Source organism: Brassica napus, chromosome A3 (genome assembly GCF_020379485.1).
Source record: "Brassica napus cultivar Da-Ae chromosome A3, Da-Ae, whole genome shotgun sequence".
Classification (NCBI taxonomy): Eukaryota; Viridiplantae; Streptophyta; class Magnoliopsida; order Brassicales; family Brassicaceae; genus Brassica; species Brassica napus.
In genome coordinates, this window is record NC_063436.1 from 15477572 (window position 1) to 15498757 (window position 21186).

The 21186-nt window shown below is 30.9% G+C and overlaps 4 protein-coding genes across 5 annotated transcripts; 3 read left to right on the forward strand and 1 right to left on the reverse strand.

Annotated features, from left to right (window-relative positions):
• The first annotated feature begins 546 nt into the window (after positions 1 to 546).
• Positions 547 to 2148, forward strand: LOC106439000 (40S ribosomal protein S3a-2). The gene is made up of 6 exons (XM_013880333.3): positions 547 to 721; positions 818 to 923; positions 1085 to 1222; positions 1304 to 1489; positions 1571 to 1771; positions 1872 to 2148. Exons 1-6 carry the CDS (start codon positions 663 to 665, stop codon positions 1968 to 1970), a joined length of 789 nt encoding a protein of 262 aa, XP_013735787.2. The 5' UTR covers positions 547 to 662; the 3' UTR covers positions 1971 to 2148.
• Positions 2149 to 2598: 450 nt separating this feature from the next.
• Positions 2599 to 5181, reverse strand: LOC106443886 (protein tesmin/TSO1-like CXC 4). Its single transcript, XM_048776267.1, has 8 exons — positions 4993 to 5181; positions 4600 to 4733; positions 3974 to 4517; positions 3475 to 3902; positions 3212 to 3392; positions 2997 to 3092; positions 2850 to 2916; positions 2599 to 2767 (listed from the first exon to the last, which is right to left on the reverse strand). The coding sequence occupies exons 1-8, from the start codon at positions 5044 to 5046 to the stop codon at positions 2685 to 2687; spliced, it is 1587 nt and encodes a 528-aa protein (XP_048632224.1). The 5' UTR covers positions 5047 to 5181; the 3' UTR covers positions 2599 to 2684.
• A 4757-nt stretch (positions 5182 to 9938) lies between these two features.
• On the forward strand, positions 9939 to 10468 carry LOC111214625 (putative defensin-like protein 317). Its single transcript, XM_022717616.2, has 2 exons — positions 9939 to 10097; positions 10182 to 10468. Exons 1-2 carry the CDS (start codon positions 10046 to 10048, stop codon positions 10388 to 10390), a joined length of 261 nt encoding a protein of 86 aa, XP_022573337.1. The 5' UTR covers positions 9939 to 10045; the 3' UTR covers positions 10391 to 10468.
• Positions 10469 to 13976: 3508 nt separating this feature from the next.
• On the forward strand, positions 13977 to 19592 carry LOC106439001 (serine/threonine-protein kinase WNK1). 2 transcript variants are annotated; one of them, XM_013880334.3, is made up of 7 exons: positions 13977 to 14457; positions 14540 to 14577; positions 14771 to 14998; positions 15074 to 15294; positions 15610 to 15767; positions 15849 to 16308; positions 18685 to 19592. In XM_013880334.3, the coding sequence occupies exons 1-7, from the start codon at positions 14383 to 14385 to the stop codon at positions 19488 to 19490; spliced, it is 1986 nt and encodes a 661-aa protein (XP_013735788.2). In that variant the 5' UTR covers positions 13977 to 14382; the 3' UTR covers positions 19491 to 19592. The 2 variants fall into 2 exon arrangements, with proteins under 2 accessions (XP_013735788.2, XP_048632225.1); XM_048776268.1 differs by lacking the exons at positions 13977 to 14457; positions 14540 to 14577 and adding an exon at positions 14622 to 14640.
• The last annotated feature ends 1594 nt before the right edge of the window (positions 19593 to 21186 follow it).

The following is a 21186-nucleotide window of genomic DNA, read 5'->3' on the forward strand; positions in this document are numbered from 1 at the left end:
AAGAATGTGAAACATTAGTAATCATGTATATAGTCTTGAAATTATAACTATATTTTTTTCACGAATTTATCAAATACAACTAAATTGTCAAATAACATGATTTCGAAGAACTTGACGTATAAATATATTAAATTTTAACTAACTATATAATTTTAAATGATCAATTTTACGTGATATGTAGCACACTGCAAAAATTTTAGGAGCATGAAACATTGATGAAATGAAAAAATCTTTTTATTAGTTTGTTCTATGCTTAAATGTACGATAATTTAAACTGTTACATAGTAACTAAACTGATTAATTATTATTCCTTTTGTATTTTTTATAATTTTAAATTCAGTTGGATTTTGTTAAATATTCATATCTATAATTTTTACAAAGTAGTAGTATCATGTGTTTGTTTTGTTATCTGACCAGAAAAAAGAAACATTTTGTCCATTTTTCAGTCGTTGGGCTGAAAAAGCCCATTTATGTTTATAACTGAGTGATTCAAGTTTATTTGGGTGGGTATTAAAAATATTAAGTGTGGGCTACGTAGCCCACTAACGACATCACTACTCAAAACCCTAGATGCACGTTTAAATTCACCAAGCGCCGTATCATTCACTTTGGGTTATACATCTTTGCATTTGCTGCCTCGTGAGACCTAACTATCCTCAGCCATGGCCGTCGGGAAGAACAAGCGAATCTCCAAAGGAAGAAAGGGAGGCAAGAAGAAGATGTAAGCAATTATAAAAAATTTTGAGCTCTTTTTAGTTATTTGAGAGTCATTGTAATTGATTTTGTTGTTGTGTCTTTATTGAAATGATGATGGCAGTGTTGATCCTTTCTCCAAGAAGGATTGGTATGACATCAAGGCTCCCTCTAACTTCACTCATAGAAATGTCGGAAAGACACTTGTTTCTAGAACTCAGGGTACCAAGGTAATGTCTCTTCTCTTACAAGCTCGTTGATCGCTTTGAGATTTGTCGGAACTTAGTGAGATAGTTGTGTAAATGAAAAGTCAAAGTTATGTTTTAGTGTTATGGTAATGCTTTTAATGTATCTAAATGTTGTTATGTGTGTGTGTTTTGGAACATACCAGATTGCATCAGAGGGTTTGAAACACAGAGTGTTTGAGGTTTCTCTTGCTGATCTCCAAGGTGATGAGGACAACGCTTACAGGAAGATCCGTCTGAGAGCTGAAGATGTCCAGGGCAGGAATGTCTTGACCCAGTTCTGGGTAAGGACATACTTAATTAAACATTGATTTTTTTAACATTAGGTATTGTATTTAACCTTTAGCTCTTTGTTTGATTACTAGGGAATGGACTTTACCACTGATAAACTCAGATCCTTGGTGAAAAAGTGGCAGACTTTGATTGAGTGTCATGTTGATGTTAAAACCACTGACAACTTCACTCTGAGGCTTTTCTGCATTGCTTTCACCAAGAGACGTGCTAACCAAGTCAAGAGAACTTGCTACGCTCAATCTAGCCAAATCCGTCAGGTATATATAGTCTTTAGTTATGCTATCTTTTTTCTCCTGAGCTTACCACCTAATCCTTTGTTGTTTGTGTGCATTGCTCAGATTCGCAGCAAGATGAGGGAGATTATGATCAAGGAAGCTTCATCTTCTGACCTCAAGGAGCTTGTTGCCAAGTTTATTCCAGAATCTATTGGGAAAGAGATTGAGAAGGCAACTCAGGGAATCTACCCTCTTCAGAATGTTTTCATCCGTAAAGTCAAGATCCTCAAGGCTCCCAAATTCGACCTTGGAAAGCTCATGGAGGTAAAGACAAACTACTACCCTAACAACATTTTTTTTAAATATTTTGAGATATCATCAAAGGTTATAATAATCAAATGCGTTGGTTTATAAATCTGTGTAGGTTCACGGAGACTACACAGCAGAGGATGTTGGTGTGAAGGTTGACAGGCCGGCTGATGAGACAGTGGTCGAAGAACCTACTGAGATCATTGGAGCTTAAGAGAGGTGTTCAAATTGAGAGAGATCGTTTAATTCCAAACTTTAGTATCTTTAATGCTTTGTGTTTTTTCGCACTCGTTTGGTCCCTCAGCTTCTTCTTCTGTTTGATGTATTTGTGACTTTTCATAGTATAAACTTGCCAGTTTTGGATAATTTATGCAACGCTTGTTTTAGAAACATTCCACAAGATATTGTTTCTGTTTTGGACCTGTTCGTCTTCTTAGGAATGTTCTATCATCACTAAACCATCTTGTCTTTACATGATCAACTTCAGTTTAACGAATAAACCTCCTCTTGATCTTCTGCCATTGTACTGGTTGTCATGTGCTTTGAGTTCATAATAATCTCTGTCACTTGCCATAGAATTGACACGAGACTGAGGCAAAATCCAAATGATAGTGTTCTGTTCTGGCCAAGATCGACCAGATCAAAGTCATCTTGTTGTCTTTGTTACTTGTTTTAATAATTCGATGCTTGGCTTGCTTTCAAGAACGAACTCGCAACAACCATAAGAGAAAACAATCGAATAGATGACAAAGGAGATAAGTATCGTTACCACCGTTACAAAACTTTCTTCAGTGAAAAAGAACGAACAAACAAACAACCAATATAAATTTAAACAAGAGCAGAGTAAAACAGAGCACATTTACTTTCCTAACCAGGGATTATCACTTTCATATATGTTTATTATATATATATACCTACCGAACTAGACTTAGATATAATCACAATGATCTTTAGCTTCGTCGTTGATTGTAACCGCATCAGACTCTACCGCGCAAGGTAAGTGGAATTGCTCTGAGAAATTAATGAAAAAAACAATCTTTAGCTAATTCTAATTAACTCGAATGAAATGGCATTTGAAGTTTGAAAAGATTACCATTTGTTTGACAGAGAATATTTTTGCATCCTATGCACCTGCAGCTCGCCGAGCATCCAACGCCCACCTTGATAAACATGTCATTGAAACATTTTTAAGAAGAATGAATGGAAATTATTTTATTAGAATAAACGAAACCAAACTTACCAAGTAGCATTCACAATACTTCTTTGAACATCCTGATTTCTTGCAGTTGCATCCTCTCATGTGTCTTGCTGAAGCAGGAGTCTTGTTGCTCTCCTCCTATAATTACCATGAGTTACATAATAACATGTCACTGCCTCAACATACTTTCAGTAGCAAATCAAGATAAGTTAGTAGAGTCTATTTGAGCTCATTGTTGATCTCATGATATGGCTTACCCCAAAATATGTAGCAGAGGCAGAAGTCAAGACAACTTTTGGAGCGAAAGCTAATGGGTTGCGAGCTTCAACATTTCGACGACTTCTTATAACTATATCTTCATGGATTGGTCTATTGAAACAATTTTGACACGAACAAGGTTCGACGCAGTATAGACCAGCAGCGAAACAATCACAGTACCTGTAACAGATGAAGCAAAAGATATCAGGTGAGATGAAGGTAACTTGAAGAAAATTGTGTGAGAAGAATGAAAACAACTTACAGCTTCAAGCATCTGGATCTTTTACATCTACAGCGCTTACAACTGCCAAGTTCCTCAACCCGTTCTCCTTCCATAGATCTCTCAGACGCCTCCTCCATGATTTGGTTATCACAGGCAACCAAATCCCTTATTGTGGAAACAGGAGTTGTGAATTCTTCTGCAGCATGAGATAGAACACAGCCATCTTTGGCAGTAAATTTATTTCGGTAGGGGTTCACGAGAGCATTCAAGTGCAGGCCAATAGTTCGTGGTACGGGTAGAATCTCATCGGTCTCTTGTTTGCTGGAGTCTACACAGTTTTGAGGACTAGAAGCTTCGTTGATGGATGTAACATCAAGGGGAAGGTCGTTTGTGGAATCACGCAAAGGTACCCTTTTGTAAGATCCTCCCAAATCAAAAGTCAAGCAGCGCCTGCGTACACTCCGTTGCTGCAAGAATCAAATTATATTTTATCAGAAAAGTTCTATTCAAAGTTTAAATCAACAGATTGAAATGCTACCTTGCTACTGAGGTTTGCTTCTTCATCATCATCTTCAGCTTTGGCTGTAGAATCAAAAGCTGCAACGTTCGATGAACTGCTCAGAATGGTGTCTAGAGCTCCAGCTGCAACTTGAACACTGCAAGGCTGTACTACATTCCCTGAGTGATAAGAAAACTGCTGAGGCACCGAAGTAAAAGAGCAAATTCTTGAATCCTTTGCATTTGGAATCTCTTGCTCACCAGACCCAGTATCACCTTCCATTTCTTCGGTTTGAATTACCATATCCGAATCAGCATCAAGCTCATTAATCCGTCTACACAACTCACCAGATTGTTTTATCACTTCATTTTCAGCATCCATTGGTACTACCACTTCATCAGAAGAACCCATTTGAGTACTCAAAGAACTCGCCAACTCAATAGCTAACTTAACCTGCTCCTTAAACGCCTCGGTTTCAGAAACATTCGCCATCTCCTCCTCAGGTCCACCACACTTCATCTCAAACACAACATCTTCTCTACCAAGGGAGACTACTGGACTAGACAGATCAAGAGAATGATGCCTATAAGAAGAAACATAACCACACAAATATCATCATTTTCTTTACAAAAAACGCAACAATACCAAATATTTTCTCCTCCTACCTTTTGATGCAATCTATCTGCGGCGAGCTAAAGAGAGATGAAGGAGATGCAAGCGCCAACGAGTGGAAGGCATGATCAGCCTTCACTGGCTCTATTGGGGAAAGTCCGTTAATATACTGAAAAACTGGTGAATCCTGCATCATATATATATATAAAACTCGATTCAGCAACAATTAAATGTCAATAACTAACTTTATTCTACTCGAATAAACCCAACGAGGACGATCTTAAACCCCCAAAACCCTAATTTCATCCCTAAAAGTTTGGAGCGAATATGTCCGATGAACACGAGGTGATTAAGGAGACTTCTACATGTAGATTCACGCGGGGAAGCTTCATAATCTCTGGGAACTGATTATCATAGCTGAAAAATAGGAGTGGGAGAAAGAAAACCTCGAAGTTGCAGTACGAAACGGCGGAGATGCGGTTCTTATCCGGTGTGTCCATCTCCGGCGAGTTTTTTTTAGCCTTCCGATAAAAAACTTTGACTGCTTCCGGAACCAAGCAACGAAGAAGAAAGTTCGATCGTTTAGTGAAGAAGGAGGAGAGTTTTTGATGGAGGAGGAGCGGGAAAGCGGCAAACGGAGAGCCGTGTGATTCTGGATTTATCTAAGCCCATGGGCTTTTTAGCTGAGATTTTTTTATAAACCTTTCCTTATAATGGGCTCTCTAAGATACTTGAGTGATATTTTTAAACTAAATACTTTCATCAATTATTTATGTTGAATTTGTACAAAAGTGATGTTGTATATTGTATAGTAATAGCAACTTAAATTTATAAAGCATGATGAATGACTACTATTTTTTACTTTTTCTTTTTTTTTCAAAGTAGTATGGCTATTTCTATTGGGCTTTGTAATTTAAAGTCTTTTATGTAATAAATACTTCTCAAAATTTAAACCCGCTGTAGTCAACTATTTTGATCAAGATCTTATATACCTAAAGTTGTAAGTACCAAGATTTTTTTTCTGTTTATTGAAAATTATGTTTTATGTGATACAATAACAATATATTAGATTTTCACCAAAAGCCAATTAATTCATATATTCTACAGTTATGGAATAAGATATTGTTTTCTGATTTTCTTAAACTTATAGAAATGTATTATGCTAGGTCAAATTACTTAGAAAAAATATTGTGATACTCTACATCTTAGGTGGTGTTATTGGTTATATAAGTTAAAATCAATTCTATTAGATTTCAAATAGGTTAGATTTTATTTTTTTTTATTCATTTACAATCTAAGATACATGATTTACTTTATATATTTTAAATCTTTGTTGATGTATTTATAAATTCAACATAATATGATTTTATTTCTATAACAGAATTACAATTTATTCAAGGATTTTAAATTGAATTGTAATTCCAAAGTTTAAAAACTATAAAATATATGTTCTAAGAAAACGATATTATCATAAGATCACCATTAATACACAATGAAAATGATGTTTTATATTCATTATTATCAGTGAAAAATGTAATAGCATATAGCATATCTGAAGTAAGATAGGGAAAAAAAATCCCAATTTAATGAATATAACTAGATTTTTCACCCGCACATCCGTGCGGATAGATTTTCATTTTATAAATATATAACAGATACTATCGCAAAACTTTCAAAGATGTAATTTACATTTTAGTATTATATATTGTGTAAATCTATAATGTTATTGGTTATGTTTCTTATTCAATTTTATTAATGTATAATGATTTGTTTTATACACTTTACTTTATTATTAATTATTATTATATATTAATATATTTTTGAGTTTGGTAAAATAAATTCATAGTATGAAATAAACAAATTGAGAATCTCCTTCATTTTTTTTCTAATTTTTACAGACTGAATACAACACATTTTAAAATTTTATTTAGTTATTATAGAACTGATATTTTCTTAGCATAATTTATATTTCTATGTTATTTATTTTAGTATATTGTGGGATTTTATAAGTAAATAGATTATAATAATACTATATTATTAATTATGAAATCAACCGCTGCATTAATTTAAAAATATTTTAAAATTTTATTAAGATTTTGTTAGATTTTTTCCAACATATTTTGTTATAAGTAAAAAATAAAATTTAAATTTACAGTTAAAATTTATTTATTAATATTTATATAATTTATAAGATTTTTTAGAAATGTTACATATTAAATATATTAAGTTAAATAATCAAATAAATGTAATTGATGAAATAGATCTAGTATGAATTTGTTATGGTATTTCTTTTAATAAAGAAGATATAGAATATATTTATAAAATTTGAAAAATAGCATACACTTTTATTTTATAATAAAATCTTATTTAAATTAATGTATAATAGTATATATTATTAATTACGAAATTAATCAATGGTATTAATTTAAATAAAATATTTTAAATTTTTAGAAAGATTTTGTTAGATTTTTTTCTCAACATTTTGTTATAACTAACGATAAAATTTAAATTTACAGTTAAAATTAATTTATTATTAATATCTTTATATATTTAATAGATTAATGTAAATAATTAAATAAATGTAATTAATGAAATGATTGATAAAAATGGTACTTCTCTTTTAATCGAGAAGATATGCATAAAACATATCATATATGGTTAACTAAATTCAGAGTATACTTTTTATATAACAACTAAGAGCCTGACTGGCTTAACTAAATTCAGAGTATACTTTTTATATAACAACTAAGGGCCTGACTGGCTTCTCCACTACCACCCGCAAATGTAGCTTTTGTAGTTGGTTGCGGTTGACAGCGTTTCAAACAATCATAGAAACCGCTACAAATCAGTTCAAACCGATCCGAACCTTTTAAAATCAAAAACTGGTTCCATCAAGCATTTGTGGTTGCGGACGGCTGCGGGTGGATAAATAAATATATTTTTTTCAAAAATATTTCAAAATTTTTAAATTTAAAATTTAAATGGAAATATCATAAATAAAAATATGTACATATTTTATATATTAATTTAAATTCACAAACAGTGTCAATTGTTTTTATAAAAACTTTAAACTAACTATTCATTAGAATTTTAAAAAATTAATATAGATACATATATAAAGATACACATATATAAAACAAAACAATATATTTTTTAAAGTTTAATATAAATCTTCAAAAAATATTAAATTATAACTTTCAACAAATTAAAAAAATTAAATAAATAAACATAATATTATTATTGGTCATATTACATTGATAATTATTATATTTTATTACAATAGTATGTATTTATATTTTTATATGTTATAATATGTTAATATTGGTAATTTATTATTAAACTGATGCAATATCTTATAATCAACCAGTCACAAATATTCCGCAAACACAACAATTTTCAAACGTCGTGCCAACCATACAAAACGCTTTATAACACTTAACACCGCAACCACCCGCATCTGCAAATTCCCGCAACCGCAACCGTTATATTTAAACATGTCAGACCCTAATTCTCATCGCGTAAGTGATAGATATGCATAAAACATAAAAGGAATCAAATTATTACTTTTACAAAAGATGATTAACCGTGCTAAAATAAATTGAATATTCGATTTGTTATCTCTTATAGAATAAATCTACCAGTACTAAAACATGGTAATATGGTTCGTTAGGATAGGAAATCAAAGATTTCAATAGTTCATAGTGGAATATTCATTTTTGGCTTTTTAACCTTTATAGTTTAGATCCACCAATATTTAAACATGGTAATATGGTTGGTTAAGATAGGAAATGGAAGATTGCAATAGTTAGTAGTAGCAAAAATTACGGAAATTTCAGTAGCTAAAATTAAGGAACAATTGGCGATTCTTTGGAAGGTTTATAGTTTTTAGGAATATTTTGTGGAACTACAGAATATTGTCGGTTCAAAATTTGTAAAGTGTGTTTAAACTATACAATTAATCTGGTTAGTTAAATAGTAAAACTGGTTTAATCAGGAACTGGCAAGTTATAGAACCGTGTTTAAACATGGTTTAATCATACAACCCGAGCTAAGGCACGTCGGCAGCATTAGGAAAATATGATTTCACAATGGAAAACACACTTATTGAACACAGAAATCCTCAAATATCAAAACAAATCGAGCTAAAATATATTAAACACAGAAAACATCAAATACATGGAACAAATAGGGATTTGATCTGCATAAAGAATTGTGTTATTTTGTTCCACGCAAATCTTATAAACACAATGAAGAAGACACCTTACTTTGTTCTAAGCAATTACTATTGATGTTCGACATCATTAGAAAAGTTATTTTCAAACACTATTATCTTAGATACAACTAAAAATATGTACACGTTTGTTCTTAATCCTTTTGAACAAAGAAACACTATTTGCCAACACTGTTATATATCCGTGTTGGTTTAGATTTTGGTTAACAGAAGTTATAAATGATGGTATAATTGTAAATTGGTTTAATTTAAGTATATTGGTTATCATTTAAAATTTAAAACATGTTTTTTTTTGTTTAGTCACAACATGTTCAATAAGTCCAAATTTAAAATATGCCATGGTAATTTCAAATAGGACTCTGTTTTAATAGATTAGATAGAAAATCTGGGTTTAGTCAACAATGAAATCAATTTTCTAGGTTTGATCAAATAATTGATATAGATGAAATATCCAGATGCTAATTTTATAAACAAAATGGGAGACATTGACTTCATAAAAACTGTTTATATATTTTTTGAATACAAAGAATTTGATTTATTAAAGTGAGAAATGTTGCCACTAGATGAGTACTTTCATCATCATGTTTCTTTTTTCATTTGATTCTTGGTTTTAACTGGAAATGTTTATAAAATTATGAGGTATTACGTCAGATTTTGACTCCTATAGTTTACACATAAATTTGTATCCAAATCCATCGAAAGTATTTCAAGTCAAAGGAATTAATTTTTTTTTATCAAACATGAATAACACTATATTTTAAAATCTTGTGTCATTGGTTACTGTATTTAAATCTTGTCTTTGAATCTTAAATTGAATAACAATATATTTTAAATTCTTTTAATGAAAAGATTGTAAATACAAGAACCAACAACACTAGACTTCAAAATCTTTTAACAAAATATTTTAAATACAGTAACCAATGACACAAGATTTTGATAAAAGATTTAATATCAATCATTGAATGACACTAGATTATAAAACCAAATGAATTAACTTTAAATCTCTACTAACCGATAACACCCCTTTAGTATTTTGCTAGTTCAAATCACTCAACGGATTTGGCAAGCTAAAATGGTCAGAGTCAAGAGCTGTAAAAAAAAAAAAAAAGGCCAGAGTCAAGATTTCGTTCTTATTAATTAGTGGAGCGATCATCGTTTGTATTTAATATATATATAACCACCTATGCATTGCTTTTCAGTCAATATCTACAGCACTTTCTTATAACAAAAGCAAGAGATTACAAACAATAACATACAACAACAAAAATATGAAGAGCTTTTTGGTAGCGTTTCTTCTCGTGCTCGTCATCTTCTCTGCTGGTAAATAATCATTCTCGTGCTCTTCATCTTATATTTGATGTAAGTTCGACTCGGTTATATCTAGTTTTTTTTCTAATGATGCAGAGATGGAAGTAGGAAACGCAGGGATGATTCCCATGCCGCCTTTTCCCTCAGGAAAATGGTGTGGATATTCAATACCAATGAAACCATGCGACAACGATGTTTGTGATAAAACTTGTATTAAACAAAACACACATGGTTGGCGTGATACTCATGGCATGTGCACTGATATTCCAAGCCTTAAAGATTGTTATTGTTCCCATAGCTGTTAAATTCTTCCACATAATCGACCATTTTTGTTGTTTTGATCGTTACAATATAATAAACACTTCAAAGATCGTTGCCACACATATTCGCATCTATATTTTGGCAACTCAACTTTTGGTTAATCTTGATAATTTTGTTCAAAACAGCAGATTCCTTCTAGTAACATTTAATTAGTCTACAATTTTGATGAGTACCTATGTCCGGACACAAATGTATACTGGGCTTTAATAAGCATAGTATGTTTGTCTCGATATATCAAATTCAATGATTCAATAATACTAAATCACATTTGGGTTTTATGCATTGCATGGCAACCCAACACTAACCCGAATCGATACAGCTTAGTTAACAGTTTCTTTTTTTTTGTAACATAGTTAACAGTTTCTTCACATAGAATTATTAAACTAAATTGAATTCAGATCGGAACATTTTCGTACCAAAGAAGTTAGCTACATAAGAATTTTATACTACGAATTAAAATAGAGTTTAAGCCTTTGTTATATATTTCTTCTAACGCAATTATATAATATTTTTCTGACTTATTTTGTTCCAGGGTTCTTCTTCAGTCTTTGACCTTTGAGTATTAGTTTATCATTTGTTAATAGATTAACAAGACTTATAAATACGATGAAATCGAAAGTTTGAGTTGAATCCAGTATTCTAGATGATTTGAAATTTTCTAATGTTCAAACTTGAGGAGACTTCGCTATTAGATTTGCCTTTGATGTATAAAAATTATTATGTAAATTTGCATGTTTTGAATGTTTATGATGGATGAAACAACGTAAATATATACAGAACTAGTGAAATTAGAGCAAACCAAGCATAGTTGGTAGTACAAACAAAGAAAGCCAATAAAATAAATATCTGTCGATAATAGACAAGAACAATCAATCGTAATTTTTAGGATATTAATCAATCCTGTGATTCTATAATAAAATATTGATTAGTTGTACGTTAAATCATTCATAAATTTATTGTCAATACTAATTATGTCCAAGCATATCATATCAATAACAATCACCATTATTTTTGTTTGTCAGCTAAACGTTATTATTCATGTCACAATTTAAATAATCGATGTATATATTACAGAGATTAGATGGATAGTTGGATCCATTCATATGCCTGGTTAATTTAATATTCGTTAAGCGACAACGATGCAAATTTTGTCAGTATCTTGATAAAATTAATTTTGTTTTATTAGTAGTAATTTATTGAGGTTAGGTGTTGTGAACTTGTGATTACTTTTTGGATTACCTTTACTTGTGACTTCCGTACGGGCAAGCACGGAATCACCAGTGAAGTAGTCATATTAAACAAGGTCCAATTTAATAATTAAAATTATTGGCAATAGAGTTAATCCAATATAGTAATCTGTATAAAGATTTTAAAAGAGAAAATCAATAGCAATGAAAATAAAACTTTATGATAAAGTTTAATGGTGTGAGGAAAAGGCCAAAGGGATAAGATGTGGTTGGTCTGATTCATTATCACAACCAAGTCTTATTTGCTTTTTTCATTTAAAAGGCTATGATGATCGTGCATGTCTTTGTATTCACCCACATGCACATGTGTGTTCTTCATATAAAACTATATAGCCCCCAGGCCCCCCCATCGATCTCTTGTGGTTTATTAAATAGATACTGTGATTTTTTTGGCCGTTTAATAGATGTGAATCTGTCTCGTTTCCTAAACAAGGTTTACAAGTCTAATGGTTGAACCGTTGAAGTGATATTAAAATACACGTAGATTTGTCTCGTTTCCCTCTGATGTAAACAAGGGTTTATTAGTCTAATGGTTGTAAAGGATATACTCATATACAAAAACAAAATAATGATCAAAATGAAGTTTAGTTATGAAAACAACCAGAAGCATAAAAATTACTCTGAATATATTTATGTTATGGCCATGAAATTTTGGAGACAATAAACGTTTTTAAGAATTTTAATAAAAAATACTTTTAACGATTTAGGAATCTATAACTATGTATACTAGTTCTATAAAAATTGTGGACTAAGACTAATGTTTCAACAAGCTTTATCCAGATCCAATCATGGTCACGGCGTTCAGAATGTGATCAAGAGACTTTATTTACATGGCACGACTTTATTTACATTGCACGATTAATACCGTTTATTTCAAGGCATAATAACATGTAGTATATGGTCGAAAGGACTTATATTATTGTTGAAAATATGATCATATATTTAAAGTTTGAAAAAACTATAAAATAAATCTGAATTTAGTTATGATTATTGCTCAATGTACTATATATGATTTATATTTGAGTTGATGTATGGTCAAGAGAGAGTGTGATAACGCAGGCAACTTGACACGTGGCCAAACTAGCCATTGTTGCCTCCTTCGGAACATCCAGTCGACAAGCTAATGTATTGTCTCGCTGTCTCTAATCCCAGATTAGGTTTTCATTTTTACAGTTTCTGTTAAAAGCTTCTTATGGTAAACATTGGTACTTTAGTTATGTAGCACTGTTGTTTTGTGGTAGAAATAGGCTACTCGTTAAGATATAGTTGGCATAGGTTGTAGATAGCTTTGCAATTGCCTAATGGGAGGAAGGAGGAGGGGGCGTTCAATGTTTTCAAAAAGGATAGGAAACTAAACTGAATAATTATTTGAATCACGATTTAATATAATATATATATATATATATTCTTAATCGCTGACAAAAAATTTCTAATATATAAAACTAAAAATAATTATAGTAAATATGATACATAATTAAAAATATATAAGTATCAAATATAAAGCATAGAAAATATTAATTAGTTTTTTTATATGACTCATAGATTTTGTATAATTTTAATAATTTTATCCGATTCAATGACTTTAAAATTCAATTTGGTTATATAATCGATTTATAGTTGAATCTGGTCCAACCATCGAATTGTTATAGTTTTATAAATATTGGGGATGTATATACACTTTACATTACTATATTTAAATAATAAAAAATCAGAAAGTAAAAAAAAAAAAACACCCTAGTTATTTGATAAACACACAAAAATAAATTGTTGCAGCTAGACTTTTAGCAGTGTTTTTAAAATCGGACCGACCCGATGGTTGAATCAATTCGAGCATGAACCAGTTACGTAGCCGGGTTGGATTTAATAATTAGTTCGACCATAAACCGATCACGTAGCCGGATTAGATCTCAGAGTAACTAAACTGATAAAAACCATTAAAACTATCAAAAACCTATAAACCATCCACGTAAACATAAAACTAGTTTATATTTATAATGTTTTATGTTTTAAATTCATTTATATTTTAATTATGTATCATATTTATTTACTAACATTATTTTAAAATTTATTAAACCATATTATTGAACCAGGTTTGACCAGTCAAACCATATTGAACCGTGACCTAAAAATTATTCGGTTCAGCTTCCGGTCCGGGTTTAAAAACACGGACTTCTAGTTTCTTATGGAGTAGTTTAGACCATGTAAAAACCGTTGCTAGTTGCTACTACTGAGACTTTTATAACAGTTGACAAAAGAAAAGAGAGAGATGAACTGTAGATATTTTGTTATAGTTTACCCTTTGTGGACCACCGTCCCGCAAGAAACGCATACCGTCTTTGTCTTTCTCTCACGAGGTGGTTGTATTTCTCTGTAATAACCAATCAAAAGAAAGAAAAAAAACTTCCATTGGAACTATTGCAAAAGGTCAGCTTGTCTGTCTTCTCAGCTCAAGTCCCCCTCTCTCGCTCTCTTTCTCACTATAGACTATTCATTATAATGTAATAATGAGTCTAAATACAGATACTGTTCTTATCTACATTAGTTTCATTACATCATCTCTGTTCAGCTCCTTATTATAGAAGAACAAGATGACTATGAAGAAACCGAAACTCACCCTTATATTAAAATAAAAGGAGAGAGAGAGATATTTATTGATAGATCTATTATACTATACTTTATTTTATTTTCATTTTGAGATTTTATTTTTCTCTCTTGATTGGGAGAAAGAAATGAACAATCTGAGTTATCTAGAACCAGATTACTCTGAGTTTGTTGAAGTTGATCCCACTGGAAGATATGGAAGAGTAATCTTTCCTCTCTCACTTAACCAAATCTCAATCATTTTCTTTCTTTGTTGAGTTTTTAATGTTATTGTTGTTCTTGCAGTACAATGAAGTTCTGGGTAAAGGAGCTTCAAAAACTGTGTAAGTAACCAAGTCTCTCTCTCTAGATCTGGTGATGGATGCTATTGTTCTTTCATCATAAAGGTTTAAACTTTTTGATCCCCACAACATAAAGATTGCTTCTTTTGGATCTCTTTATTGCTTTGACCTAAACCCATTTCAGATTCTGCAAAAAAAAAAAAACACTAATCTTGTTTATTTTGATGATTTGTAGTTACAGAGCATTTGATGAATATGAAGGCATAGAAGTAGCATGGAACCAAGTAAAACTCTACGATTTCTTACAGAGCCCTGAAGATCTAGAGAGGCTCTACTGTGAGATTCATCTCCTCAAGACCCTTAAACACAAGAACATCATGAAGTTCTACACCTCTTGGGTTGATACAGCTAACAGAAACATCAATTTCGTTACTGAAATGTTCACTTCTGGCACTTTAAGACAGTAAGATCATCTTACACGATTAGTTTTATCATTGGCTCTTATATGATGTCTGAGAGGTTTTGATAATGGATCCAGGTATAGACTGAGGCATAAGAGAGTGAACATAAGAGCTGTGAAGCATTGGTGTAGACAGATCTTGAGAGGCTTACATTATTTACACAGCCATGACCCTCCTGTGATCCACAGAGATCTCAAATGTGACAACATTTTCGTTAATGGCAATCAAGGTGAGGTCAAGATTGGAGATCTTGGCCTCGCCGCCATTTTAAGAAAGTCCCACGCTGCTCATTGCGTAGGTGAGCACGGCAATTAGTTGGATGTCTGGATGGTTTAGTGTTCTTGAAAGGAATCTTGGAATGATAACGATTTTATTTCGGTTTAATGAAAGTTATTTTTATTATTCATACTAAGTGTTTTTCTTCTCTATTTAATTTATTAAATGTTTTGATATTTAATCGGTTTAATTCGATATTTTTGCATAAGTAACATGCCGTTCTCGAGAGAGGATGAGACGGGTGTTACATTTTATATACACATCAAACCCCTACATACTTTTTCTCTGCTAAGTTCTTTTGTTTCTGATGGTGAAAGTGTTTGGTCTTTTTGTGTAGGGACACCTGAGTTCATGGCTCCTGAAGTTTATGAAGAAGCTTATAACGAACTAGTTGATATATACTCATTTGGTATGTGCATTTTGGAGATGGTTACATTTGATTATCCTTACAGTGAGTGTACACACCCTGCTCAGATCTACAAGAAAGTTATGTCGGTGAGACTCTCCCTCCCATTACTAAAAAAAAAGCTTCATCTCTTTCTGTTTTCAAAAGGCTTTAATAAGTTTGGGTTTCAGGGGAAGAAACCAGATGCATTGTACAAGGTGAAAGACCCGGAAGTTAAATACTTCATAGAGAAGTGTTTAGCCACTGTTTCACTTAGAGTCTCTGCTCGTGAGTTACTAGATGACCCTTTCCTACGTATAGATGATGGTGAGTTTGATTTGAGATCAGTTGATATGGATGTGCCACTAGTTAGGCAGCCGCATCATCATCTTGCTGACTACTACAACTACCCTAGTAGCTCTTTGAACCGTCAGTATTCAAATGGTTATGATAGCCACCATGAGTATCCGAACAGATGGGCTTATAATCCAGCTGAGACAGAGGAGACTCATGGAATTGAGCTATTTGAGTGTAGAAATGGAAATGAACAGGAAGAAGATAAGAGTTCTGGTAATGTTGATATAACTATTAAAGGCAAGAGAAGAGATGATGGTGGCTTGTTCTTGCGTCTTAGGATCACTGACAAAGAAGGTAACAACAATCACTTTACTATTGACTCTTACATGACCTATATGGACCCGTTTAGAAATTGAACATTTTCTGAATTGAGTCGGTTCGGGTAATGACAGGTTTGGGTCGGGTTTTTATTTTTTCATAAAACCCAAAACATAATCAAATTAGAAATGTTCGGATTTGGTTCGGGTTTAAAACAAAAAAACGAAAACCTGAGTTTAACCCGTTAAAAAACAAACAAATTTAGGATCATTCGTCTTTTTAATAATTTTTTTTTATAAATCATATTTTTCATCTAATCTATTAAAATAGAGTCCTATTTTTTATCTACCATTTACAAGTTCTCATTTATTTTTGGACTTCCTTTAGAATAGCACGTGTTTGGACATAGAAATGTGTTTGGTTCCTTGAATATCTAATCTATTAAAACAAAGTTCTATTTTCTATCTACTTTTAACAAGTCATACTAGGACCCTCTAAAAAAATAACATATTTCATTATTTACATTAATAATAAAACAAATATAAATATAATTTATTTTTAAATATAACAAATTATGTTGAAAAAGAATCTAACAAAATCTTACCAACTTTCTAAATATTTTTATAAAATAACACTTAATTAATTTCGTAAATACTAATATAACTTTATAATTCAATGTTAATTAAAAATTTATTATAAAACAAGAAAATAAAATTCTATACTATTTTATATATTTTTAGTTATATTATATATTATATTAAAATAGAAGTACTATATGAATTAAATATGGGTAAATTTATCTATTTTATTTTTAAAATATTTTCATTTAAATAAATTATCACTCATCATCAAAATGTATTTAAATTCGTAAACTATATTATATTTTTTAGAAAAATAAATTTATAAACATAAATTCATTAACATAGGTTAAACTATTATATCTACAACAACTTATTTTTTTATTTTGAAACTCTCAACAATATATTATTTAAAAAATAATAATATACAAAAATATAATAGTTTATAACTAACCTTTAGTTCATATACTATTTAAAAATATGTTATTAGAAAACTATAGAATTTTAATTATTCATTCAAAATATTAATGACAAATCAAATTTTAATTATAAATTTAATATTTATATTAATTATAAACATATTCTGAGAGATGTATAAAAATCTTACCGAAATTAAAATTATTTATATAAAATAATGTATTTATTTAATAACAAAACAATTTCAAAAATCATATAATCTCCCACCTCAAATATAGTTGTATAATTTTCCAAACAATTTTGACAAAATATAAAATTTAAAAAAATAAGTATGCAAACTTAAAATGATAATGTTTTAAATTTTTCAAAAGGTATAATCATAGATAATAAAGAATAACTTCTTGAAATGTAACACGGAAAAACAAACTATGTTATAAAAATTAAAGTAATCTAATATTTTGAAGTCTTAATTTAATAACAAAAAAAAATTAATATCATAACATCCAAAAAATATTCTATATCAATAAAATTTACTAAAATAATATGATGGATGCTACCATGTATACAATTTACTACAGTAATAGGTTTATATTCACAATATATAACACTAAAATTAAAATTATATACTTAAAATGTTTATAATAAATCAAAAGTATACATTCATAAGATGAAAAATATCCGCACGAATGTGCGGGTCAAAATCTAGTATATAGTTATTTCAAAGTAAAATTAAGAGCAATTGTCAATAATAGCACATTTTGAAGTTTATGTCTCAAAAATAGCACTAGAAAGAGAAAGTCACAAAAATGACATTCATTAAAGGATAAAATATCTCTAATACCATTGGTTTAAAATTAAATAAACAAACAAAAATAAATAAAATAAAAATAAAAAAAATGAAAAAAATAATTTTTTTTATAGTTTCAGATTATATGTTTTCAGATTCGAAATTTTTATAATTTTTTTTTCAAAATGTTTTTTTATTTTTTTTCAATTTTTCTTTTTATAATTTAAAAATACTTTTTGAAACTGTTTTTAAAATTTTTATTTTTTATTTTAGTATTTATTTTTTTATAAAATTTTAAACCCTAATTCCAAAACCCCACCCCTTAACTCTAAACCCTAAGGTTTGGATTAATTAACCCAAGGGGTATAAATGTATATTTACCTCTTTAATGAAACCTATTTTTGTGACTTTGAGCCTTGAGTGCTACTTTGGGAACAAAAACTTGGTTTGGTGCTATCCTAATCTTTTTCTCTAAAATTAATTAATATTTTTATTATTTTTAGGATGTTTGGGTTTTTGTAAATTTTGGTCTGATTTCGGTTTAAGTTTTTTTCGCTTCGGTTTTCCGGTTTCTGATAATATGCCCATGACTATGACCTAACAAGAGTGTAAAAAACTGTTTTGTTGCAGGGCGTGTCCGAAACATTTACTTCCCATTTGACATAGAGACAGACACAGCACTGAGTGTTGCAACAGAGATGGTAGCTGAGCTTGATATGGACGATCACGGAGTCACAAAGATAGCCAACATGATAGACGGTGAGATATCTAGACTTGTACCCAGTTGGAGACCAGGCCCTGCGTTTGAAGAATCTCTTGCGGCTGCTGCAGCGGCTGCAAACGCAAACATTTGCAGCAACTGCGTATCGAACCGCACCTCAATGGGGTCCGTGATGGACTTCCTCAGGACCAATCCTGGAGCAAACGTTGCACAGTGTTGTAGAAACGGGTGCGGTGAGACTCATGGCCGGTTTGAAGAGATCACAATAAGAGAAACTGAGGTTCGTCTTAGAGAGTTATGGAGGCTGCAGCAACAGCAAGAAAGCAGAGAGCTTAGCTCGATAGACTCGGGACAAAACCATTCAGAAGAGGAAGAGGAAGAAGAAGTATATGAAAACCCTGAAATCACGTTTCCGTGTGAAGCAAGTAACGGTCTAAACCATCTATCAGGCTCTGGATCGTTCTCGTTTTTGCCGTCTTTATACTGCGATGATGAGGTGGTTGATAAGACTGAACATCAGGTTCAACAAGAGTTAAGATGGCTTAAAGCTAAGTGCCAAATAGAGGTCAGAGAGATGCAAGATGAGCAGTTAAAGTCTCAGTGGCGGCCGGAGAGAGATGAAGATAGTGTGAAGGAGAAGATGTGTGGAGAAAGATTGCTACCAAAATGTCTCAAAAGGACAACTTCACTTCCTGTCGATGCCATTGAGTCTTGATTACGTTGTGTTTTGGTTTTGCCTATGTATACAGATTGTTATTAAAGACTTTTAAGTGTAACCACACGAGTATACCTAAGAGAGCCTCGTTATTTCTGTTGAGGTTATTCTTGCAACAATATAGCATTCTCTCCACTCAAGAATTAGTTTGTGAAAAATTTGATAAGAGTTTTATGAAAATATTTGAATTTATTTAACTCGTTTCTAAGAGATAAATTACTGGTCCGCATAAGTGTATTTCAACTACAGATTTTTACCATAAATATTAATATTTAAATATAAAATTAAATTTTCTTTAAGAAATTCATACCAAAGTTTTTCAAATGAAAAGTTCTATTTGAGAAATTTTCAATAATGATATTTCAATTTTCGTACCTATCAAGTTGTTTTTAAATGCTTTTTAGCAACAGAAATCACTATAATACTAATATCATGTGACTTACCAAGAAACTTTTTTCCTTTAAATTAATTAAAGTTTTGCTATGATTTGAAAGTAGTTTCATTTCATTTTATAATATATATGAGTATATTTTAGTTATGATCATTTGCTTTCAAGGTTCCATTGAATGCATGTGGGGGAGAAACAGGTTGGATATGAATTGATTTTCTTTTAGTAAAAGGATATGAATTGATTATAACAAATAATAGAACGAATTATTGAGCAATTTAGTAAAATCAACTTACGAAATTTAGTTTTTTCACAATAAAACTCGGGATGGAAATATCAAATAGCTATAATAGTTTTAATAAATGAATGAAAATAAAGCAAATACAAAAATTTACAAACTTTTTTTAGAACTTGTGTGTACAATTTCTTTAGAACGTTCGGATAATGTAGATTGAAATCGAAGGAATAAGACAGACAAGGCCAAAATAGTCAATTAAAAGGGCAACCCCACCGCAGCGTATGGCCTGGACATGGCCATGTTCTAATGCCGACCAGTCTACTAGAAAATTGGGTTCATCCACATGCGTCTGTATTTTTCACTTTATGTTTGTCTTGGTCAAGTTTCTTTCAGTTCATTTTAATCCGAATGGTTGGTCTATCATTTCTGTATGATTATAGTGTAAATAGTTGGGCCTTTTCAATGGACTTTTACTTGTTTGTCGATATTCACACTACAATACGATTCTCTAAATTAAAATTGTACGCCTGGTTTAGGCTTTCAATAGTGACTGAAAATAAAGTCTCAACTCGCAAGCTCTATGACAAAACTATTACCATCAGCCCATTCTGTAGATAAAAATATCACAATGACATGTGACCCTGCTCATTTGGTAATATATACAATAGGTTTTATTCTACTAATTAAAGAAATCCGAAGCTCATCAGATCATATCTTGGAGATCTAAGATATATGTAGACGATGAAATATATTCTATGATATGCTAGGTGATCATTGTGGCAAATATTATTCAAATAATTTACGTAGATAGGTGGTTTCATGTTTCTTGTGCCTTTCCCATGCAATCAAAAGCCAGCAATTATCATTTTGATAGAAAGCTAACCGTTACAAGCTCTCGTTTGGGTAGTAGAAAAAATGGTGAATCCGATAATATTTATGTAAAAACTATAAGTGAATATGTAATTTTAGTGAATATGTAATTTTTATTCCACAACTATAGTTTTGTGGCGATATTGATTCGTAAAATATATATTCTATATATTATTTCTGCCAAAGATAATGTAAGATTT